Raw genomic sequence first — 26,799 nt, forward strand, 5'->3', positions numbered from 1 at the left:
TGTTGTAATTGGCAGATCAAGAATTAGATGTGATATAAAATTTGAGCTACTTTAAAAAAATGTTGTAAAATGAATTATACTTGTAAATGCTGCGATGATTAAAATGATTCTTTATCTGCGTCTTGCTATACCTAATGTGCGGCATGTCTAAAATAATTTTCGAACGGCTTAAGCGAGACACATTTCTGCTATAAATGACAAAACAGTGATATTTTATTCTACACATTTTATATTTTAATTTAATACAGTTGGACTCAAAATATAAATTCTCTGCTAAATAAATTATTATTATTATTATTATTATTATTATTATTATTATTATTATTATTATTATTATTTACTTTCTTCAAGATTAAGTAATTCGTGAAGAATTAAAAGAAAAATAGAAGATAAGTTTAGAGATTTTTCAATAAAATTGTGGTGATGATGATTGATTGATGATATTCATTCATAGTGTTCTGCTGAAGGACGTCTTTCACTGCAAACCCAGAATTCTCAAAACTTTCCTATTTTCTCCTCTTCTGCTACATCTCCGCATAAGCTTCATGTAATGATATAATAGTACTGGTAAATGATGATGGTGATAATAATAGTAACGTTAGTATCATGAAAATCATTTACAGTTGTAAATAGTCTCTCCCTTTGCATTCACATATTCTTATTTCAGTTTTTCATGTGTATTTCGCTCCGCTTTGTCAGTTTACCAACATTTTAATATATATATAAAGCTTTTCACATTAAATTGTAGTTTTAAAACTCACAATTCTAAAATTTAGCTCCTTCGCAGTTTTTTAAGCGAAAATTTAGCTCATTTCTATCAAACGTAATTGACAGCACTGGTTTGGTGTAGTGCAGCGTCGCCAACTGGACGGAAATGCCGTCAAAAGTGACGGAATTTCAATGTAGCGAACGGGAAAAGAATGGCTTTGACGGGTGACGGATTTTCTAGCGGAAATTACGATTTACATTGTCCTTTGACTTTTTTTTTTAGCTGGTGTCATTTGCAATTATTGTTTAATTTTTGGGGGAGCGAAGACCAACAAAACACATCAACTGCGGAACTAGAGGCAGATGTTGTGGATGTATTATTATTTTAATTGTTAAGGAAGTTGCGTTAATATTTGCTTTTATTTGTATATAGATATATTGAGTGGGTCTTGTTTATTTATTTATTTTTTTTTACCAATTTTGACGGATTTCCAGGTGATAGATTGACGGGGATACAATTTATGTGTTGGCAAAACTGGCGTAGCGCTTTCATATGAATCTTGAGTGGGTGTGGTGCGTAAGCAACGGTGTGGTGTGACAGATATGGTAGTGAAGTGATATTGTGAAGATTTCCCTGTCTGGACTGTTTTATATATGTGTATATATATTTTGAGCTTTGGGTTAAACGAGCTTTGTATATAATGAACCGCAGTTGTGGTGAAGAAATACTATTCTTGTGTAATACGCAACGCTTACATAATACTAAGTAATTGCTTTGCTTTGAACTGAAAATGACAATGGACATGATGTGCTTGTGTTGTCAATCACAGGAAGCAAGAGAAAGTAATAGAATTAGCAATGAAATCGATAGAATTCTAATAGAAGAAATGAAGAATCGAAGAAAACAGATTAAGATTATTTTGTTCGGTAATTATAAACTCAAAATCAAATCGAATATGACCATGTACTACTAACCCCTTAGCGCCCAGAAAAAGTTCACATTTGTTGTTATTTTATGAAATTATTGTGTTGAGGGTGTAAGAATTAAGAAAAGGCCATATTTCTTGAAAAAAAATGTATATAATCTATTAGATATTAGCTGATACCACATGGTATCACTGGACTCTAACAGTATTACTGCCATTACACAAAAATAGCCTACGGTACAATAATGTGCCATCGAACTCTTGATGCAGTTCATTGTGTATAATGTTTAGCAAAATATGTAACACACAAGCCTAAATTACACTTCTGGCACATTGTCTTGCCAAATGACTTTCACCCTTCTTCAGCAAATCGTCATCTATTGCACTACTGCCATTACACAAAGATACAAAAATAACCTATGCTAAAATAATGAGTTTTCAATCTCTTGATCCAGTTCATTGTGTATGGTATTTAGCAAAACAAGTCACACACAAGCCTGCATTACACTTCTGGCACATTGTTCTGTCTAATGACTTGCATCCTTCTCCAATACATCTTCTATTGCAGTTGGCAACAAATTGATCGAGTTCATCAAATCTCAAATTTGGTCAATTTTGTCGGGCAAGATCTACTCTTTCAGGGGATTTCTGTGGAACACCATAGCGAATTAGATACACTCAAACAATTTTGCTTTGGAAGTCAAGCTACGAAGTGCCCTTGTGGATTTTCCTGTAGAGAAACCTTGAGTTAATTACGGCCATATCAACAGCCAAGTACCCTAATAATGAGCAAATACCACTTTTGGAAGAATACCGATCGGTATTGTCAGTGGCGATTCGTGCCTAAAATGACAAAGGGTTCACTACTTTTATGATATTACATAGTTTTCCAGAAATTTAAACAATATCTCATTTCTAAAAAAATTACAAAAATACAACTGGTACAATTCTTTAAAGTAGAGTAGATAATTACCTCAAAATGAGCCTGATGATGATGATTATGATCAATTATCTTTGAAAGAACATAGCGATTTTTCCTTACGTTATCATTCTTTGTTTCAATATTCTGCCTGAAAGCTGAGCTAAGCTGTTGTCTAATTTCTGTTCTTCCAAGGACTGATAAATCTAGGCAAGCATTCTTATCAGCAATAGATTCCTCATACTTCTTAGTTTTCTGTGTCAAATATCTTAAATCTGACACACCAGTGTATGTCCAGCTCGTATCTTTACCCTTAGTAAATAGCAAGCACGGAAAACAAAATAATTTATTTGTAGATTCACAACCGCAAATCCAGCTGTTTCTTTAATATATTTTTTACACTAGAAGTCGTGCAAAAGTCTTACCTCGGCTGTTTGTGCTTTAAATTGAGTTGAGGAAACGGCCTTCTAAGCTTCTTTATTTTGCACATCTCCCAAGATTAAAACTGAAAAATATGTTTTAAAAGATATTGAACACTACTCATTTTCTTAGGAAATGAACACTGGTCACACTCACAGATGAATATGTGTGTGTGTGTGTGTGTATCTAATGATCAGTTACCTAGATATCACATGAAAATTTTATTGGGGGATTTCAACGCTAAAGTAGGATGGGAGGATATTTTTAGACCAACTATTGGAAAAGAGAGCCTACACGCAATTAGTAGTGACAATGGAGTTAGATTAGTCAACTTTGCCACATCGAAAAATTTAATTGTCAAAAGTACAACATTCCCCCCACAAGGATATACATAAATATACTTGGACTTCTCCAGATGGATTGGCACACAACCAAATAGATCACATCTTGATAGATAAACGGAGACATACTAGTATAGTAGATATTCGAACTTTCAGGGGTGCAGACTGTAATTCTGACCATTATTTGGTGATTGGAGAATTAAGAGAAAGATTATCAGTAGCCAAGCGAGTAGAGCATCAAGTTAATATTACTAAATTCAATATTTTGAAATTAAAGGACGAGGAAGCTAAGCAAAATTATCAGGTCGAAATTTCGAATAGGTTTGCCACTTTAGAAAGTTCCGACGAAGTTGAGAAAGAATTAGATGTTAATAGCGTGTGGGAAAATATCAGAGATAGTATCAAAATTGCAGCTGAGCAGAGCATAGGTTATTATGAAACTAAGAAAAAGGAACCGTGGTTTGATGAAGATTGTTGCATGGTAGTAGAAAGAAGGAAACAGGCAAAATTGAAATTCTTACAGGATCCAGTTGAGGAGAAGAGAGATAATTAGGCCTATTTCAATGAAAGACGGGAAGCAAGTCGTACACTTAGGAATAAAAAGAGAGGTTACTTGAAGGAAAAACTGAATGAGGTAGAAACAAATAGTAAGAATAAAAACATTCGAGATTTATATAAGGGTATAAAGGAATTTAAGAACGGATATCAGCCAAGGGTAAACGTGATCAAGGCTGAGAATGGTGACTTGCTTGCAGACTCTCCATCAATCCTAAACAGATGGAAAAACTATTTTGCGCAACTACTAAATGTACATAGGCCAAATAGAAATGATCGGGACGAAATTGAAACACAAACTGCTGAGTCATTTATACCCGAACCCACACTTTCAGAAGTCGAAATTGCGATAGAAAATCTGAAAAAGTACAAGTCTCCAGGTATCGATCAAATTCCAGCAGAATTAATACAAGAGGGTGGAAGTGCATTATATAGCGAAATTTATAAACTTGTACTTGCTATTTGGGAAAAGGAAATTGTACCAGAACAATGGAAGGAGTCCATAATTGTACCTATTTTTAAAAAGGGGGACAAAACCAACTGTGGTAACTTTCGAGGAATATCACTTTTGTTGACGTCGTACAAAATTTTGTCCAATATTCTTTTGAGAAGATTAACTCCGTACGTAGATGAAATTATTGGGGATCATCAGTGTGGTTTTCAGCGTGATAGATCGACTATTGATCAGATTTTTTGTATTCGACAGATAATGGAGAAAAAATGGGAGTATAAGGGTACAGTATTATTCATAGATTTCAAAAAGGCATATGACTTGGTTAAGAGGGAAGTATTATATGATATTCTTATTGAATTTGGTATTCCTAAGAAGCTAGTTCGATTAATTAAAATGTGTCTCAGTGAAACATACAGCAGAGTTCGTATAGGTGAGTTTCTATGTGATCCTTTTCCAATTTATTGCGGGCTAAAGCAGGGAGATGCACTATCACCTTTACTTTTTAACTTCGCTCTAGAATATGCCATTAGGAAAGTTCAGGATAACAGGCAGGGTTTGGAATTGAACGGGTTACATCAGCATCTTGTCTATGCAGATGACGTGAATATGTTAGGAGAAAATACACAAACGGTTAGGGAAAACACGGAAATTTTACTTGAAGCAAGTAAAGCGATCGGTTTGGAAGTAAATCCCGAAAAGACGAAGTATATGATTATGTCTCGTGACCAGAATATTGTACGAAATGGAAATATAAAAATTGGAGATTTATCCTTCGAAGAGGTGGAAAAATTCAAATATCCTGGAGCAACAGTAACAAATATAAATGAAACTCGGGAGGAAATTAAACGCAGAATAAATATGGGAAATGCGTGTTATTATTCGGTTGAGAAGCTCTTATCATCCAGTCTGCTGTCCAAAAATCTGAAAGTTAGAATTTATAAAACAGTTATATTACCGGTTCTTCTGTATGGTTGTGAAACTTGGACTCTCACTCTGAGAGAGGAATATAGGTTAAGGGTGTTTGAGAATAAGGTGCTTAGGAAAATATTTGGGGCTAAGCGGGATGAAGTTACAGGAGAATGGAGAAAGTTACACAACACAGAACTACACGCATTGTATTCTTCACCTGACATAATTAGGAACTTAAAATCCAGACGTTTGAGATGGGCAGGGCATGTAGCACGTATGGGCGAATCCAGAAATGCATATAGAGTGTTAGCTGGGAGACCGGAGGGAAAAAGACCTTTAGGGAGGCCGAGACGTAGATGGGAAGATAATATTAAAATGGATTTGAGGGAGGTGGAGTATGATGATAGAGACTGGATTAATCTTGCACAGGATAGGGACTGATGGCGGGCTTATGTGAGGGCGACAATGAACCTTCGGGTTCCTTAAAAGCCATTTGTAAGTAAGTAAGTGTATCTAATGCTCTGGATTTAACAATGAAGTCATCATCCTTCTTGCTTCCCAATATTTTGATGGAAGGTCCACAAATGTCCTAAGAGTTTCACAATTAGCCAGGTGCTCCATCTCCATGTCCTCTTCTCTGGTGCACAGTAAGCATTTAGGTGAATTCAGTTCTCCAATACGATGGAGGTGTTTATATGAATATATTCAGGCTAAAACACCAAGAATGACCATTCTTGCGTTTCTACCATAGCTTGTCAGCTGTCTCATTATTACATCACTTGACAGCTGCGCTGGTCTTTTTATCAGCGCATGCAGATGTTTCTCCTGCAGCATTCCCCTATTACCTTTCACCCTGCATGCAAATCCAGAAGCTGGCTCAACGAGGTTCAGAGGAGAAATTGAACCTCATAAGCATGTATTCGATCTCTGCAGTTCATAGGTTTTCATACAACAAAAATACTTCAGAGCTCCAAGTAAATTTATTGAAGATAAGCAAGAAACAAAGAATGATAGTGTAAATTATAAATGAATGTATTTAAACAATTATATTGTTTTTCCTTGTTTTTCCTGAAGGTTCTCTAAACCATTGAATGCATAGGACGCACCACCACTGGGTATTGTGCAATTTCTTGGTCCATGATATCTGTTCATCCAATATCGGAGTTATATTTTGCAATACAGTCTGGACGTTGGTGGCACAGTAAATATATCCTCAGTTTTATTTGCTTCTGTTATACGTATCTAATAACTTGGATAGTGTCAATCCATCACTGGAATAAATAAATAAGTTAAATATAGTTATCTTAACTATATATAAATACACCATACTTTTATATCTATGATTGTAGAGAATATAAAGTTTACGACTATGCCTGCTTATTAGGCATAATATAACATTTAGAAATGATGTATGCCTTGATGTTGTAAACGCCCAGTGATACCATATGGTATCGTGGTCTTCAGGACATTGTTGTGTAAAAGTTATTTATATTTTTGACATTTAAAATTTGCATGACACTTCTTTGATTTATTGTTAATAAATATTACGCATTGGTTAGAACTTAGATAATGAAGGTAATAAGAATGATATTATACTTACACGTATTGAACGTACATGCCATAAAAGATTTTTTTTCCAAGTTCTCAAAAGTTATACCCATAGTCAGCTGCCTGTCAGAGAGAATGTTTGCCATCATAAGAAATGGTAGTTATAGGCCTACTTCCACCGAAGTGGTTAGAGCATACATAAAACATGCAGTTGTGGATGGGCTTAGGCCTATATGGGTAACAATAGCGCAAACTAATGCAGCAATCATATTAATTGCATTTAGTACGATTCAACGTACCAGAGAATATATTTTTTTCCCCTCTGTGCACTGTTTTCTCGGAATCTGTAGTAACTGAACCTCTGAAATGAGAAGAACCAACTGCCTCGGGGTGTGAGATACAATAGCAGTATTGGGTCCCACCAATCATCTCAGGCGACTTATCAGCTTAGAGCTGGTTTGTACCCATGCTGCCACAAATAATTTAAATGTATTGATGTGGAGTAAGATTCTCAATAGAGATTTCCATTATGCGAAAATATTGCTTAATTGTTGTAACAGATGCTTCATTTATACAATTAAAAATTGTTTTCATTTATACTTTTAATATGTTTGCAATTAATTTTTTCCTTATACCAATAAGGATAACTTCACACACATTGACGAAAGCAGCATGCATTCTATTCTTGTCGTGGTATTGCTCACAGGTAATGGCCCAAATTTCGGGATATTTTTTAATTTCTTAAATGAAGAGTTCTGCATCTAGCTCTCAGTTCATTGTCACAGGTGAGCAATACACACTCGTCTGCACTCACTGTTTTCAGACAACGTTCTGTTGCTATGCAGAAACGACAGTGTGTTGCAGCGAGCCAGCAGTTCCCACCATAAAATTTTGCCTGCGTGGGCACGCAGAGTGTTGCAGTGATTACTCTGAGCATATTCCGAATCTCAGCGCTGAGCAATCTGATGGCATCACAGTGTTCCGAATTTCACCGATGGAGTCACTGATGCTCCACCGGTGTCACACCGGTGCCATCAGCTTGCAGAGGTGGTGGTAGTCTCCATCAGCCGCCATCAGTGAATGTGATTGGTTCTTGTATAGAGTGGGAATTAGCAGACGAATGACATCGTGCACTGTTGTGTCATGGCGTTGTGTTCTGCTTTAGTTCTGCTGTATTGTTTGTAATGAGCACAACGTAAAAACAATATATTAATGGCTTATGAGCAAACATGTCAACGGACGAGTTATTACTACCGGTTCAAGAAATAAATTGTTTATGCTCTCTTTTCTTTGAACGAGATGGCAGTAAGGAAATTTCGCAAAATTTTGTTTGTGTAGCACAGACAACAACTTATACAGTCGCCATGACAGCCATCGATCCTTCCAGCAGTTTTGTTCGTATTTCGCTGCAGTGTGACGTCATTGTTGTGCACCGGTCCAGTGAGATTCGGAATACGCTGTCTTGCTCTTTTGCATTCCTTCTATTAACCCTTTGTACTGCTGGCTTGTACAACAACTGTCAGTTTCTTGATGGACGCATCTGCTCGTGTGCAATAGGCCATATGATTTTCATTGAAAATGATTAAGACCTGTGCTCACTAGAGAGATCGACTTTCTTCTATTATTCCTATCGATAATAATTTTTCAACTTCTCGTTTTATGAACTCATTGTTCTCATTTGAATGTCTCCGAGATTTTATGGCAATAGGAGCGCAATCAGAAGTAAGTGTGTTGAAAAGTGATGCTGGAAGGACAAGAGCAGTAACTAAACTTCTTACTGGAAGAGCATCTTTAGTTCCGCTAAACAAAATATTGAGACTAGTGTGCTATCTTAAAATGTCATGTCCAATAATTGTATCAGTCGGAGCTAAAACGAACTAAGTCACTTTTCACATCTTTTCAGGCAAAGCAAAAAACATTCCACAAATGTATATATTTTTATGGTATGGAAGACCAAAGAACATTTAAAAGTCTGACTTAGTTCCTTCTTCCACCGTTCGATGCACATGACATCCATTGTTCAAATTGTTGCCATAACCCAAAAACTGCATATTTTGACTTAGTTTCTTTTAGCTCCAACCGATTCAATTACATCAACACATAACTTTTTAAAATTAACAGTCTAGTAGGATTATATTTGTGATCCTATAATTGTAATGTTACTATACACATTTGTTTCACATGAGATTGGAGAGATGTAGAAGCCATGGGCACGTGGACTTGAGCTGGTAAAATTTTAAACTCATACAGGTTTGCTGCGATAAACAAATACATTACTATGACACCTAGTAATTCATTTTTATTACAGTGTTGAAGAAAAATTCCAATTTTGTTTAAGTGTTTTGACAGTCATGCCCTGTAAGTAATCAGAAGGATGCAACTGCACTTTTCCTTGGATACTCGAGGATAATATTTTATTTAACTGTTGAAAATTATAAAGTTGGCATGGGATTTTTAAAATATAGAACATGTTTTATACAAAGGGTATCCAGATGGGTATGGTAAAAATTAGGGATATTCCCGATTTTTTAACAAAAATTCGGGAAACGCATTTTTAGGCATTTTAAATTGTTCGTGCTGTTAATTTAACTAAATAATGCTATTTACAAAATTAATGTCCTACTAACTGAAAAAAATAATTAAATTTTATGAAACAATGTTGGCAGTGAGTTTCATAAAAAAAACTGTACTTGCCTATGTTGACAGATTTATTTGAACAGCTTCCAAATTATATCAATAGAGTCTCTATATGGCCAGGTGGACATGCTTCACAAAACGTTATGGTGTGAAAATAATGTGGAATTGCTTTCCCACCTCACATGACAAGGGACATGCTGAATGTCAAGTCAGTGTAATGACTAAAACTGAGAAATATTGGAAATATCCAGAAAAGAATGATGAACTGTATTATGGTTGGGTACAGGTTATTAAGAAAATCACCTCACCCACTGTAATTAATTAATTTTATTTTATTGGGTTATTTTACGACACTGTATCAACATCTAGGTTATTTAGCGTCTGAATGAAATGAAAGTGATAATGCCAGTGAAATGAGTCCGGGGTCCAGCACCGAAAGTTACCCAGCATTTGCTCGATTGGGTTGAGGGAAAACCTCGGAAAAAACCTCAATCAGGTAACTTTCCCTGACTGGGATTCGAACCCGGGCCACCTAGTTTTGTGGCCAGACGCGCTGACCGTTACTCCACAGGTGTGGACACAGTAATTAATGACTATTGTTATTATTATAAACTTAGGACATACTGTATGATGCATACTGATAAACAGTTATTTTGAATTGTAATTATTTGCATCACTTATTCTCAATATTATAACATAATAATAGACGTAAAATCGTTTTACTGGATCTATGACTTGATTCCCATGAAAGTGTAATATGAGTCATTAAAATGTCACATGAGTCAGATACTCTAAAATATGTGGACTGTTTTGTAGATGAGATAAAGTATTTTTCTCTACACTGATTTATTGTTTAATAGAGTACTACTTTAGAAATAATTAAACAGAAAAATGGGTATAGCATTCTAACAGTAATGCAACATAAGTATGTGTGTAAGAGTGGATGAAAATTGATGTAACATGAGTCACATTTGTTTATTTAAATCTTACTTGAAAATAGATTACAATCTGCACATGTATAGTATTCTTCTACAGCAACTTCTGAATATTATGCCCATTGTTACAAATTATTTAATTGGAAATTTTCTTTGCGCATAATTTTGAAACCATTGTAAGGTGTTCTCAGTGTAACATGAGTCACATGGATTGAACTTTAGGGTTCTGTACCTATGATTAGGCCCTAATCAAGTGTTTAAAAATCGATTGCTTAATTTATTTTGGCAATAACTGTTGTGTTATGTGATCCATTTTAGGTTCTGAAGAATCAGGAAAGTCAACTTTTATTAAACAGATGAAGATAATTTATGGTGCAGGTTTTCCAGAAAATGAAAGAAGAAACTTTGTCCAAGTGGTTCACCATAATCTATGTGTTTCCATGCAGACTATGATTAAAGCAATGAGAAGGTTAAGAATTCCATATACTATTCCCTCCAATGAAGTAAGTTGATTAATATTGAAACTAATCATACACAATATTAATGTGATACCGCAGTCTAGTACGTACGGTTATGAAGCTTGAGGTCATTTTTTGCATTTCTCGCGATACAATGCTCCAAGCAGTTAGCAACTGAGAGTACTAGGAACAATAGACTGTGTGATAGTAGCGATTCTAGTGGCTAGCAACTAAAGTTCAACTGTTATTGGATGCATATTTCCTACGTATTGAGCTTCGTGACTGTATATACTAGAGTGTGACGATACTTAAGTTTGAGCTAGTTTTCAGATCTTCATGGTAATGTACGTAAGTCTTTCTTCATTGTTGTTATTGGACCTCAAGTACGACATTTTTAATATTTAAATCAGATTTCCCAAACTTGTTCGGTTCACAGCGCTTGCTAAAAAAATAGGGAAACCGAAATATATAAACAATCCTATTACTGTAATTACTTTCTAGCAACTTAAAGAGGTGAAACTTCGATATCCTTCCACACCACACATGGGGAAAGAGCCCCTTAAATCATTGAAAATAACATGAAAACTATAACACACTACTCTATAAACACGATGTAACTACTGTGGTGGAAGTTATATATATATGGTCTTAGTAATAAAAACTCTTATACACACGTTTAACTGCATTATACTTATACAGTGGACACCTCGTTTATAAGTCGTGTGTAAATTCCTGACTAATCATTATATACGTCATGTATAGCAATACAACTGTTATAGAACTACGTCATAGTTTCGTAATTATTTTATTACGAAATGTAACAAAATAACTGAGATTCTTTATTGCATTTCATGGTGTGCATAGTGTATTGCACTAAGTATCAATAGTACAACTGAGCCTGATAGATTACCACGCTATATTTTGATCAAAGAATACAGCTACAGCAATATTATTCTAATTATTCTGTGCTCTTTGATTTGTGGTTCTGTGGTTACAGGGCAGCCATGACTATAAAATGATAATCGGTACAAACAGCTGTAAGAGAGGCCATTTTTTTCTCTGTATACAGGGTGTAAGGAGTATAAGTGCCGTCCTTTTCACAGTTGTCGGGGATAGTCTACAAGATCAAAAAATGTCAACTATGTAGCTTGCTCTCGAGTGGCACACGTAAACATTTATATATTATATTTATGCAGTGAGGGGTAAACAAAAAATTGTACGCATATAAAAAACAGTTTAATGTTACTTTTGTCATGTTGCTAATGTAATATGTGAATGTATGTAAGCCCACTGAAAATAACAATATTAATTCTAAAATATATGTCTCTCAAAATATTGTTGTTCATGTCTGAAAGTGTGTTATTGCAAAATTCTGTCTCTATAATCATGTTGCTAATGTAATATGTTAAAGCCTATTGGAATGAACAATCTCTTAATTTCTAAAATATATGCCTCTGACAATATTATTTTTCAAGTCTGAAAATGACTTATTGTGAGATTGTGCTGTATCTGTATTCAAAATAAGAAATAATATTTTTCAAGTCATTTTTAAAAAAATCTTGTATGATTTTAAACAGTTGCACAGCTATCAAGAAATGAAATATCCTCCAATATAAATTAAATTGTGGATATATAGATTCTTCGGTACGACCAGTGGTGATATTCGGCTGGTTCGCACCGGTTTGGATGAACCGGTTGTTGAAATTATTTCTAGGTAATATTTGCAATTACCATATACATATACCGTATATGTTTAACATAGGTACACATGAGAGAACTGGTTGTTAAACTTTTTTAATATCACCACTGGGTACGACTGATAAGGCAGTAAATTGTAGCTCACCATGACACTCCCAAGGAGTTCAGAATGGGAATAAGGGAATTCCCTATTTATCATCAGCTGTTTTTGAAGGTTAAGTGAAAGCTCACATGGACATGAAATTACATGAAACATACGTCAGCACAGTTCCAGATCAAAGTAGAACATTGAGTCAACACTAAGTGGGCATTATAGGGTCTGAGGGGTGTGCTTTTGTTTAGCTTAACATTAGTAGAATGCTAATTAAAAACAAAAACAGTTGAATGTAATGAGCATGATGAAATATTTTCTTTTTGGTGCCTGTTCATTGTATGATGAGTAAAAGAAGCATGTGTTTTTTGAAAGCATTTTTTTTTCTGAATAATTTCAAGGAAAAATTGTTCCGGGGCTGGGTATCAATCCCGGGACCCTTCGCTTAGCGCACAAGTGCTCTTCCGACATAGCTACCCCAGGAACTTTACACGACACCATCACAATTTTTCCCTTATATCCACATAACTCAAATGGGCTGACAAGACGCCAGAACCCAACTTTGGGTGCACACAAATACTGTGTGACTTAAAGCGAGATTTGCATAATATATTCGTTACTGGAGGTACATTAACAGAAAGCCACAATTTAAGTCGCACAGTATTTGTGTGCACTCAAAGTTGGGTTCTGGCATCTTGTCAGCCCATTTTAGTTGTGTGGATATATGGGAAAAATTGTGACGGTGTTGTGTATAGTTCCTGGGGTAGCTAAATTGGGAGAGCATTCATGCGCTAAGTAAAGGGTCCCGGGATCGATACCCGGCCCTGGAACAATTTTTCCTTGAAATTATTCAAACCTGCTTTACAGGGAGCTACTACCTGAAAGCCAGATTTGCATTTTTTTCTGTCGGTTTAAGATGTAGTTTGTATAATGTAGCTCATGATAATTTATAGTTTCCTGTACATATTAATATTAATTAAGTTAGTGGCATTATTAAGCTGATTATTATTTGTAGAGAAATAGCTGTTAATAGGACAACAATGTTTTAGAATCCACACACTTTGTTATATTGAAGTTGTATAAGTTTATTTTTTTATTGTAGATATAAGTATTTTTTCTTATTGATAATTAGGAGAAGGCGAGGTTATTTCTCGAAGAAGAGTTCATTTATTTCTCAGCACCCACAAGTGAACACATACAGATCTGTAAGACACTGTGGGAGGACCCAGGTACTAGAGAATGCTTCAGGCGAAGACAAGAGTTCTGCATAACAGAATCAGCTTCGTAGTAAGTGTATTTATACCAGCAACTTATTTATTAGTTTAACATCTTGCCAAGACCAGCAATTGTTCTTGGAGCAGTCCAAGTTTGTTGCCTCTACTTCAATCTCGTAAATTAACAGAATATATTTGTGACAGAGCTTTAGAAAATATATTTTTAAACTTACTGTACTGTGTTCATATAATGTAACAGATTTATTTCTAATAAGTTTTTCAAAATAGCATGATTGCTTTCTAGTTCGTGCAGATTTTGAGGAAAATATATTCATAAATTCAGGTTGTTAACTAATGAAGATAAATTCCTCTCAGTCATTTGCGATATTAATAGTAGATATATATGATGAGGAAAGGGTTGTTGTTGTTCAGTGAACTGTTCGAAGACAGGTTTGAACCTCACAAGTAACACCAATAAGGCATCACTCATGAGGCAACTAAGCCAGGAGAGCGTGCGCAGTATGTTATAACTGGAACTTGGAAAATTCAGGTGGCCCACATTTTGTTTCTGGGACTGTACATGCACGGACATAGGCCTATATTCTTCATAGAATATAATACTAAGGTCTATAGGCCCTTTTTCGGTAGAATGTTTAATTTGATTCTCCATTTTAAAATCTACTTGCTTATGTAGTTTCATTTTAATCTTGTAAACAGAGGGCAGGGTAGCTAATTGAATGAACCCATGCACTCTTGCGTAGTTGTGGAACTTAGCAAACATTAGTGAAGATTATCCTCAAAGTGAGTGTGGGTCCATCCAGGATGTGCACTAAAGTGTAAACTGCACTCTGAAGTGAGTGTGAATCCATTCTAGTTTAATATTAAATAATCTGTATTCTGTACCCAACAGATATTCTTTATTTTCATTTAATCAGTACAATTTATGGTATAATTATGAGATATACAGTATGTAAGAAATATAATTTTACGGTACTAAAATGATTATGAACTTATAAAAATGTGCGCTGTTCAATGCTGATGTTTAATATGCTAAAATATAATCATATTGAAAGTATTTTGATAAAATAAATTTGTTCTCTGGAAAATGGGCCTATAAAATGCTCCAATAAAATAAATATATTTATAACACTATTAAAGTCGGAATCATTATGTAACAAAAACTTGTCGACAAATATTATTGTAACAGTATGCAAATTGTTATTTTGAGAAAAGTGCATTCAAATCGCAATTACATAAAACTAAATCTTTCAATCTTTGTTTTCTCGAAACGTGACTTTTGCTTATGGGCCCTTTTTCCGTCTACCACCTCAATTCTTGTATATACGCTTAATCTGACAATTGTTATCTGAGAAGCATTTATTTCAAAATATAAATAAAAACTGTTCCACTGAGTAAAACACGACTTGTGTATGAGTCCGCCACTGCACTCATCCTTAGTTACCCATCCATTTGTTTTCTGCACACTTTCCCCGAGTGATGATTCAGAGCAGCTTCATTGGCCAGGCCTGGCATAGATCACATTGTAGGGCTTGCATTATCATTGATAACAAACGTATAGAAAAAGTTTCAAAATTCAAATAATTAGGCTATACCTTAAGTTATATGTCAAAATATTCAAGAAAAGTAGCCAAATTCCAACACATCAGCAGGACCATAAAAAGAACTTAATGTGATAAAACAAGGAAACATACCCAAATCATATTGTATAAAATTATGGCAATCTCTATGTTATTATAGGGATCAGAGATCTGGACTATGAAGAAATTTCATATACATAAAATGTTGTTGTTGTTTTCTAATGCCAGGCGTTTGACAATAAAGTCATTTGACCTCTTGCACTCCAATATTTTTCAAAGATATTATCATGACCAGCCACTGAAGCACAGATTTTGAGGTGTTCCATTTCTTGGTTTGAGTTGCACAATGGGCAGTTAGGGGACTGATATATTCCAATTCTATGCAGGTGTTTGGCCAAACAATCATGGCCTGTTGCCAATCTAAATGCAGCTACAGACGATTTTCGTGGTAAATCGGGAATTAACTGTGGATTTTGATACAGAGGGTTCCATTTTTTCCCTTGGGATTGAGTTATCAAATTTTGTTTGTTGAAGTCTAAGTATGTAGATTTAATAAATCTCTTCACAGAGTAATACATAGATTTAGTAACAGGTCTGTAAGTAGCAGTGCTGCCCTTCTTTGCTAAAGCATCCGCATTCTCGTTTCCCAGGATTCCACAATGGGATGGTATCCATTAGAAAATAATTCTTTTATTGAGTGATATTAATTGAGAGAGCATTTTAGTTACTTCTGCTGTTTGAGATGAAGGTGTGTGCTTAGAGACGATTGATAGAATAGCTGCTTTGGAGTCTGACAATATAACTGCATTCCTAAATTTATTGATGTGGCATAGAAGATTCCTGAGACATTCACTTATTGCAATGATTTCACCATCAAAACTTGTTGCTCCATATCCAAGAGATCTATATACATAAAATACAGTTCCAGAAATGAAATTTGTAAGAGCAGTCAATAGATTGTTGACAAAAAAGAAGTGAAGACATAAGAAAAGAACTAGGAATAGATGAACTAAACATAAAAGTCGAACAATATAGAACACAGTGGACATGCATGTACTATAGATGAGCAAGCGATTACCAAGGGCAATTCTACACTACACACTAGCTGAAAGGTGACATTTGGAAAGACCATTGATGGGCAGACCAATAAATTATTGGTTTAAGTTTGGAGTTGGAACATATCCAGAAGGAATCAAGTGGTGGTGGTGGTGGTGGTGGTGGTGGTTGCAGCAGTGGCGGCGAGGGGGGTGGTGGTAGTGGCGAAATATTTTTCTACTCTTTAGTGTACCTGTATTTATTTCTGATGCACATCACTTTTAAACATATAAATTATGATGAAATGTTAGAACTTGTTAAACTAATAACTTTTTATTACATACTGCGTTAATTATATTGAAACGTAAGAAGTTATATACTTTTGTAACTAAGTTTTGGCGTGATATTTGCCGAAATACATGGAGAACAAGGGAGAGGGGCTTACAGTCAATTCCCAAGTTACCCTTCTTTACCTAGTTAGGAGAAATAGCCTATCGTATGTAGTTCTATCTCAAAATCGTAGCTCGTCCTTTTCGTAACTTTACTAGCTTAGTTAAAGAATTTTAGAAGTTAGAATGGCTGTTTTATGCATGCTTGTGCCACAAACACATATAAAGTAAGGAAGAAACCGTTAGATTTTGATTTTAGAAAGCTTTACTGGTATAGTGGATTAGTTCAGTCATTATTTCATTGGAAAGTCGAGATGAATCCTGACCTCTGAACAGAAAATGGGGATCTATCTTAGATACGTGACATATCTTGGACTCTAGACTGGAATTAGTGCCATTTCAAGAGTAATTAAATTTTATTTGGGACTGAAAAGATCATGAAAAAGGTCCAACTGGATAAGATTTTTCTTCGGCTAGCGACAATATCAGGATCAGCTAAAATAGTTTGGCAGTATCAGTAACATTTTCTGACGTGCAGTGACATCTCAATACACAGTACATAAACATAGACTGTAGTCTTGAGAGTATAGCTCTATTGCCTGCTGCAGGAGGACTGCAAGCAATGAGACATCAAGGAAATAATCGCACCTCATAGCTACTTTCTGTAGTTGAATACCAGTGAGGAATGTAAATGTTGTTTAGTGGAGCTTTAATTTGTATCACGCACATGTGCACACACACATACAACCATTAAAATAAGAGAACTATAATTTTATGGTTGAGTGAATAACAATATTGATTCTTCTTTTGGTCACGACTTCAGAACTATTTTTGTAGCTGGAGTAGTGTTAAAGTTATGTATTTGCTTGCAGCTATCTTCCGAAGATAGATCTTGTGACAACCCCTGGCTACCTTCCTACGGAGCAGGATATACTGTATGCAAGGGTACCTACTTCTGGTATTAATGAGTACAGTTTTAACGTGGAAAAGGCTTTTTTTAGGTACGGTAGGTTACTGGGTGTTAAATGGAGTGTATAGTCTATTGATTGTCAACTCAAGATTGCTTGTGTTTGTTTTATCATGCTTTTCGCTCTGGATGGAAAGGAGTTCTAACACCGAGCTTTTCTGTGTATGTATACATATCATCTCGTTGCTTATGGTTCGTTTGTAACTATTGTGATGCAGCTATTTCCAAGTTAATTGTGAGTCCTTTGAGTATTATATGTCGTCTTATGTAAACAATCAGTATTTGGAAATAAGAAATGAGCTAGGAGCAGGTTAAATCAGCCCTCTTCACTTTAGTCCCAATGGACTCATTATGGGTACTTCATTTTTTTTACATCGGAAGTTAAAATTTGATTAAGGAGGCCTGGAATCTTAATCAACTTTAGGAGCTTAAATCTGTTTTGGTAGAATTTTTTTCTTCATATTAATGATGCAATCTGCTCCGACTCTCTAAGCGCCATTGAGTTCCTGCAGTGTCTGAATTCTGATGATCCGCTTGTGTTGAGAACCCAGGAACTTTTCCACACTCTTCTGACTATGAGATTGGAGTAGTGTGGACTCCGGGTCATGTTGGCATTCCTGGAAACGTGGCAGCAGATGCTGCAGCAAGAGACGGTGCTATAAATGGATCTGATGTGTATTGGCGTGAGAGGTGGCAAGATATTAAAAATTATTTGAAACATACGTTATGGTGGCAATGGGAAGGCGAATGGTCTGCACAAGAGGGAAATAAATTACTAAGAATAAAGAATACTGTTCGCGTTTGGGATTCGTCCACAAGAGCGTCACGACACGAAGAAGTTTTACTCACCCGGTTGAGGATTGGCCACTGTCATCTGATGCATGGCCATCTCCTACGTGGCGACCCTCAGCCGGAGTGTGATCTATGCCATGTTCCACTGACTGTGGAACATTTTTTATTACAGTGTCGAAATTATGACCGTGCCCGTCGGCAGTATGGAATTCGGCTGACTCTATGTGACGCTCTTGGAAATGATTTTAATTGTACAAGTGCAGTTCTGAGATTTTTATCGAATACAGGACTTGACAAGGTGATGTAGTTTTTTAATGACCCGTTTTACTTATCCTCCGGACTCTTTACATCCGGAGGTTACATTTTTAGTATATGATTTTTACAAATTTGACATTCGGACTTTTACATCCGTGCATTTTATAAATGCTCCAGACAATTTATTTCTGGTGGCATTTGTTTTATTGTTTTGTTGTTTCTTTTTAAATACTACTTAGGGTCTGAGAACTTCTCACTTTTATGGTTTTTTATGCTTCACCATGTTGAAACTGCTTTTGTTTGCCTCGTTATAACTGTGACAATGCTTTTTAGTTCTTTTAAGCATTCTGGTTATTGTGTTATGTTCATGTTTAGTGAATGATTTTAGATAAGGGCGCAAATAGCCATAGTAGCTGACGCGCCCTTTTTAAACCCCACTAACTAACTAACAATTCTTGCCTTTTGAAGCTTGATGATTTAAATTTATGCACTATATGACACATGGTCTATTCTTCTGGTCCACATTAACTATTCTTGGATTTTCTATTGTGATGTGATATGATATTTAACATCATGAAAACCTATGCAAGTAATGGTGGATGTTCACATTTCTGTATGCAGGTACTCACCATAACTGTAACTTACAATAACATAATTACCTCAAAATATATATCTGTTACTATTGTACAGCTGTCATAAAAAAAAGTGGCCACACTCATGAACAGCCAATATTTTCTAAGTCCACTTCGGATCACGGTGATGTTACACGATGCTTGTGCTTGTAGAAGCAGTTCCGGAACTAGGGAGTCATTCTATATCTGCGTCTCGCAGAGTAGCGGTAGAGTGCATGCTTAATGATTCAAAGGTTGTGAGTTCGAGCCTTGTTGAAGTTATAATTTTATTTTGTTATCATTCTTTAGCGATATAAATAATATTCAAGTTATCATTTGTATTCTGCTATCGTTCTTTGGCAATAAAAATAATATTCAAGATATCATTTATATTCTGTTGCAGTTCTTTAGGGTTATAAATAATATTCAAGTTATCATTTATATTCTGTTATCACTCTTTAGCGATATAAATAATATTCAAGTTATCATTTATATTCTGTTATAATAATTTAGTGTTATAAATAATATTCAAGTTATCATTTGTATTCTGTTATCGTTATTTAGCGATATAAATAATATTCATGTTATCATGGGAGGGTATCAGAAGCAAAGGGGTACAAGTGACATTTCTAAAAACATGAGTTAAATGCATCCAGGACAAGCTAACACATTTAAAATTTTAGTGGCAAAGAGATACATCTTTTAACCACATCACACACTAAAATTGAAATAAAAAATTTCACTGAATTTATGAAATCTTAAGTACTTTGAACCACATTTTCTCACAAATAACTTAAGTGCACTTATACCCCTTCATTTGTATTCTGCTGTCATTCTTTAGCGATATAAATAATATTCTGGTTATCATTTATATTCTGTTATAGTTCTTTAGCGTTATAAATAATATTCAAGTTATCATTTATATTATGTTATCGTTCTTTAGCGAGATAAGTAATATTCAAGTTATCATTTGTATTCTGCTATCGTTATCAAGTTATCATTTATATTCTGTTATCGTTCTTTAGGGATATAAGTAATATTCAAGTTATCATTTGTATTCTGCTATTGTTCTTTAGCGATATGTGTGTATATCAGTACATATTGAAACTAATAGATTCTGAACATTTATTAGAGAAAAGGAAAATTCGAAGGAAGAGGAGTGATAATTGTACAACTAATTCAAAAGAAATTACAAAATAGGTTGATTGTGCAAACTAATGTATTTATGATTTACAAATTGTAATACATAATTTCTTAAGCTGCTCAAAGAATCTAATTTTGTTTTTAGTGTTCTCCTGCCTACTAGAAATGTGTTAGTGAGTTTGTTATTGATATTAGGTATTGTGGTTTTCATTACAGGATTGTGGAATTAGGGAGCCAAAGGTTAAGGCGGAAATGGTTTTTTGATTTCTTTGAAAATGTGGAATGTGTAATATTTATCACTGCCATTAGTGAATATGACCAGTATTTATATGAAGGAGGTATTAAGGTAAGATAATAACCATCTAAAAATGTGACTGTATCAATAAAAATAAATTAGCTTTTAATTTTATATTTGTTTCTCTTCAGACTCGTCTGATGGAAAGCATGGAATTGTTTCAAATGACCGTTGTGAACCCTTGGTTCCGGCGATCATCCTTTGTGTTGTTCCTTAACAAGACAGATGTTCTGAAGGAGAAAATTTCATATTCTGATCTTGCTGTTCATTTTCCTGATTTTAAAGGTGTGTACTTTTTACAACTTAAATGTAAACTTCATTATATTCTTAATCATCTAAAAAGTGGTCTTCTGCTGTGCTAAATATTTAGGATACCAGACACCTGTATTAGCTGTAAAGTAAGAGTGTGCCATTTACCATTTTTTTAATACTAATACTGTTAGTAATTATTCATTTAAATTATATTTGGCATTTGGTAGCTCAGTTGGTAGAACAACTGGCTGTGGATTGGAAGGTCCTGGGTTGAATTCCAAGTGGTGACAGAATGAATGTGTACAAAGAGTTTCTTTAAATATAATTATAAATTGAGTAAAATAGATGGCCAAGAATAACATCAGGAATTGAGAGATGAACTGGTATTTGATACACATATTTCTCTGAATTATAGCCTTCTTTTTCTCCAGAACTGTTTAATTTGTCATTGATTCTAGTTCACGTTAACACTTTGTTAAAAACTTAAAATTGTTCAGTGACACGTTAAAAAGTGTTAAAATGTATTAAAAAAAGGTTATATACCTTGGACAGACGGCTTGTTTCGACGAGGTGTTGCGTCTTCATCAGTGTCCCACGAACAACTGTTGATCTTGAATTCTGCGATTTGCATTCGCCAGTTGTAGGGGTGGGGGTATGTTGCTCTTATGGTGGGGGGTGGTTGTTTGTGTGTTATGACGTATCATGATATCGAACAATGTGTGGGTATTGAACTGTAATTGTGTATTAAGTATATGTTGTGAGTTTATAAACATCCAATAACATATACTTAATACACAATTACAGTTCAATACCCATACATTGTTCGATATCATGATACGTCATAACACACAATCACCCCCCCCCCCCTACAACTGACGAATGCAAATCGCAGGATTCAAGATCAAAAGTAGTTCGTGGGACACTGATGGAGACGCAACACCGCTTCGAAACAGGCCATCTGTCCAAGGTATATAACCTTTTTTAATAAATTTTAACACTTTTTAACGTGTGACTGAACAGTTTTAAGTGTTTGAATAATTTCAAGGGAAAAATTGTTCCGGGGCCGAGCATCGAACCCGGGGCCTTTGGTTAAACGTACCAACGCTCTCCCAACTGAGCTACCCGGGAACAGACCTCAAAGTGGGCTGACAACCGTCAAGCAAAACCAACATTGAGTGCACACTAACTCTGTGTGACTTAAATTGTGGTTTTCTGTTACGTACAGTGATGTGTATTATGCAAATCAAGCTTTCAGGTATAACTCCCTGTAAAGTTAATTTGAATAATTTCGAGGGAAAAATTGTTCCGGGGCCGGGAACCGAACCCGGGGCCTTTGGTTAAACATACCAAAGCTCTCCCAACTGAGCTACCCGGTCTGTGGATATAGAAGGAAAAATTGGATCGGTGTCTGGTAGAGTTCCTGGGTAGCTCAGTTGGGAGAGCATTGGTACGTTTAACCAAAGGCCCCGGGTTCGATGCCCGGCCCCAAAACAATTTTTCCCTAGAAATTATTCAAATTAACTTTACAGGGAGTTATACCTGAAAGCTTGATTTGCAATTTTAAGTGTTTAATTTGTTTTATCATTATTTCTTTTGTGTCTAGGTCCAACACAAGATGCAGATGCTGCTCAAAGATTCATCCAAGATATGTTTCATTGTATGAATCCAGACAGGCAGAAAGTCGTTTATACATATCACACTTGTGCTACAGGTAATTTTTTATAATCTACTATATACAGTAGTTTACATACATGGTTTCTCAAAAGTAATGCATAATGTGTTTTATAATTAGGTGGAAGATTTTTAAGAAAATGCACAGACATTTCGAATCTTATTTCTTAAAAGAATTTGTAGTCACTGTTGCATGAACTATGACGTTATGGGATACATTTTAAAATTATAACATATGATTTTTTCACATTTTATGAAAGAACGTCCTCATTTTTATCACTCTACACCAGTGATCAACTCGGCCAAAAGTGGGTATGAGCCTCAACACTGCTCCTGTGCAGGGCAAGCGGGCATTACCTCATCCTTGGCATTATGCAACCATATTTCCCGTTCAGTAGTGACTTGGCAGAAGCTAGCTGCAGTGTTGAATAGAAGTAATATGTCTCAACGGTCGTCGTCTCCTTCGGGAGGAATTTCATTCATGATTTCAAGACTTGAACGTATGGAGTCAGATTTTAAGATTTTCATAGCATAGAGTTGGGAAAAGTTGTTCTCTTTCCAGAACTTTCTGAGTGCTCCGGTTCCAAGAAAGTTTTAGTTCCATAGTTCCAAAGAACAGTTCCGAAATAATAGCAAGCATCTGACAACATAATAATTACCAAAATATTGTATTGTTTCGGAACTAGTTCCTAGCTGGCCTCACGTCCACATGCCGAAGCAGAGGTAGACGATCATCTAACCAGAATGGAGCTATTGTGTGGTTAGCACGATGATCCCCCCCCAGACGCTATAGTTGACTTTCATAACCGGATTTTGCTACCTATTGTGGGTCCCCAAGTGCATCATGATGCTAGGTGGGCACTAGTCCCATACACTGGCCGAAATTTCATGAGAAAATTTCTTACCCCATGAGGACTTGAACCAGCATGCCTTCCATAATGTGAGTCGTAGGCAGGATGCCTTAGACTACAATGCCATACTGCAGGACACCTGTCACTTTTGTAACGTAAAAATATAATTTTCTGTGTTCAAGAAGTTCTTCAGACAAACACAATGAGTTTAAGACGAAAATCTGAGAAATTAGTTCTAATACATTGTTTTAAAATAAAATAAAAATATAACATAATATAGAACTCAATTTTAATAGAGCATATTTTTACTGTTTTTTTGCTTCATCATGGATGTTTTGTCGTATGATAGTGCATGAATGTATGCATGTTTTAAGATTTGATAGTACATGGAAACCTGGGCTCTAGTAATAAGATACCTCTTTGAGGGTATCATCCTATGATAGATATAGATATATAGCATGTCATTTAGAGACATGCTGTAGTACCTCGCATAGAGAATAGGGTTCTGTTCTACCTTTTAAGGTATTATTGCCACCTTTTTTCTCTGTAGCCTGACAATAGTGTCTAATGATATTCTCAGCTCTTTCTTGCTCATATGAAGTGAAAATTCCATTTTAAGAAAACCCATAGTTGGAGGAAAGAATAATTAATCCCTAGAGATTCGTTAAAAAGAAGTTTTATTGTTTTATCAAATGATCTTTTGATATCCAGATATATTCCAATGCACTGTGTCCCTGATTAACTGCTCCCTCAAACTTTAAATCTGCTTGAAGGACCGATTTACCGATTGGAAAACATATTGTGTGGGATGAAGAGGGTATCTTTCAGATGACTTCTTATGTATCTCAATCAGTTTTTCCAGTGTCTTTAACATACGCAAAATATGAGAGATTAATCAGTGGATAGGATTTACCTAGAGTAAAATCACTTTTTTCCTGCTTTTGGTATAAGTTTTTCTTGATGTTTTTAAGAATGTTTTCAGTTGCGATGCAGGAGAAGGGCCAGATAGATATCATCCTCGTCTGCTGATTTAAAGGGTAGGAGAAACCTCTGAATTGTCCTTTGACCCTTTCAAAGGATATAACTTTGAAGGCTGTTTAAAGTTCACTTGTCATGATCCTCGTCCAGCCTCTGTTTTTGCTGTATCTTGCAAAGTCTCAATGGGTACATACCAGTTCGTGAAACTCTTGCTTGATTTAATTGGCAACAAATTTTAGTTCTTTCTAAAGTTTTATATATTTATCCATGCTGGACCCCGGACTCATTTCACCGGCATTATCACCTTCATATCATTCAGACGCTAAATAACCTAAGATGTTGATAAAGCGTCGTAAAATAACCCAAAAAAATTAAAAAAACTTATCCATCTTCGTAGTGTATACAGCTATTTTCCGACAACAAGTGTTCCACTATGAATTTCCTCTTCTTACAAATGATGGGTAAAAAGCACGATGTTTGTTGTATATTTCCTATATATGTATATATGAGGTAAAATAGTCCCTTGATCGGATCTCCAGGTAGGGACTACACTGAGAGAAACTAATAACTATAACAAAGTACTGATTTGGAATACCAAAAGCTTTATATATGAAGGCTTTGTTATTTCTAAAGCTTTATATATGAAGGCTTTGATAACGAATTTTGAACACTTATATTGCATAATCGCACAATAACATAATTACCATATTTACTCGTATAAATTTCTCCCTCACATAATTTTCCCACCCTCTCAATTTAAAAACTGAAATTTGGGTTAAAAAGAAATTCGCATAATTTCCAGTCTTTATTATGGTTTATAAAAATTTTATTCATAAATGTGACCAAGAAGTGCAAAGCGGCAACACTGCACAAATAGGACCGGTCAGCAAGTTAACGCCACTTTCATTGACTGCAAGCCCGCCTCAGTTTCACACTGACACATCATAGTGTCGTTGTGTACATGCATCACTTGCTTGTAGTAACAGCATGGTTGATGTGCAAGTAGGCTACAACATATACCGATCCATTTTCGAATTAATTCGTATTTCTAACTGAAATGGGAAAGAAAAACTGCAGTTACAATGCACAATTCAAATTACGAGTTACAGAGTTCGCGAAAAGTAATGGCAATCTCTCTGCTGCACGTGAGTTTTGTGTTGAGCCATCACATATATGCTACTGGCGTAAACAAAAAGAAGTTACAGAGTGCGAAAAAGACAAGTTAATCATTTCAGGGACCAAAATCTGGACAGTATCCAGAAATTGAAAAAGAAGTGTTTGATTGTATAATGGAGTTAAGAAATAATAGCTATGCAATTTCGCACGAAATGATGCAATTAAAGGCGCTAGAGGTTGCAAAGAAACTCGATATACTGGTAGAGATTTCTCAATTTAAAGCGATGAGAGGTAGCTGTGTCGTTTTATGAAGAGGAATAACCTTTCACTCTGAAGGAGGACATCTCTACGCCAGCAATTGTCAAAGACAATACAAAAAAGTGATGGAATTCTATCGGTATATCATAAATAAACGGCGCGAGCACAACTATCTGCTCTCGCAAATTGCCAACACAGATCAGACGTCGATTTTCTTTGATATGCCGAGGAACACCACAATTAACGAAAAGGGTGCGTCCAGGTCACTTTGTTAACAACAGGTGCAGAGAAACTTCGATGCACAGTTATGCTGGCCATCACTGTGGACGGGCAGAAACTCTCTTCGTACGTGATATTCAAACGAAAAACACTTCCAAAAGGGAGATTTCCTCCTAGGCTACTACATGTGCGTGTCCAAGAGAAAGGATGGATGGCTTCCAGCCCAATGCATGATTGGGTGCGTGTTGTATGGGGGAAATGTCTGGAACACCTGTTAAATCGCAAGTCTCTCTTGGTTTTGGACAGCTTCCACGGCCATCTTGTTGACGACATTCGACAAGAAATGTCGAAGATGAGAACAGATCTGTTCATAATTCCTGATGGTTTAATGTCAATGCTGCAACTACTTGGCGTGTGTGTAAATAAACTATTCAAGGATCATGTGCTGCGAATGTACACAGAATGGATGGCTGCGGGATGCCATACATTGATGCCTACCAGAAAAATCAAGAGGCCTTCAGTTGAACTAATATGCGAATTGCGTCTGGGCATGGGG

The 26,799-nt window shown here is 35.5% G+C and overlaps 1 protein-coding gene across 3 annotated transcripts in view; it reads left to right on the top strand.

Moving 5' to 3' along the window:
- The first annotated feature begins 1,111 nt into the window (after nt 1-1,111).
- Nucleotides 1,112-26,799, top strand: part of LOC138703250 (guanine nucleotide-binding protein subunit alpha-11-like) — a 54,820-nt gene continuing 29,132 nt past the window's right edge. Inside the window, exons 1-7 of one of the 3 annotated variants that reach the window (XM_069831013.1) lie at nt 1,112-1,635; nt 10,671-10,855; nt 13,732-13,886; nt 17,708-17,836; nt 20,820-20,949; nt 21,030-21,183; nt 22,754-22,861. In XM_069831013.1, the coding sequence (XP_069687114.1) occupies nt 1,500-1,635; nt 10,671-10,855; nt 13,732-13,886; nt 17,708-17,836; nt 20,820-20,949; nt 21,030-21,183; nt 22,754-22,861 (997 nt within the window). In that variant the 5' untranslated portion in view covers nt 1,112-1,499. Of the gene's footprint in view, nt 1,636-10,670; nt 10,856-13,731; nt 13,887-17,707; nt 17,837-20,819; nt 20,950-21,029; nt 21,184-22,753; nt 22,862-26,799 lie in introns of those variants that run through there. The other 2 variants (XM_069830996.1, XM_069831005.1) reach the window with 2 other exon arrangements.

Source organism: Periplaneta americana, chromosome 1 (assembly GCF_040183065.1).
Source record: "Periplaneta americana isolate PAMFEO1 chromosome 1, P.americana_PAMFEO1_priV1, whole genome shotgun sequence".
NCBI classification, from domain to species: domain Eukaryota; kingdom Metazoa; phylum Arthropoda; class Insecta; order Blattodea; family Blattidae; genus Periplaneta; species Periplaneta americana.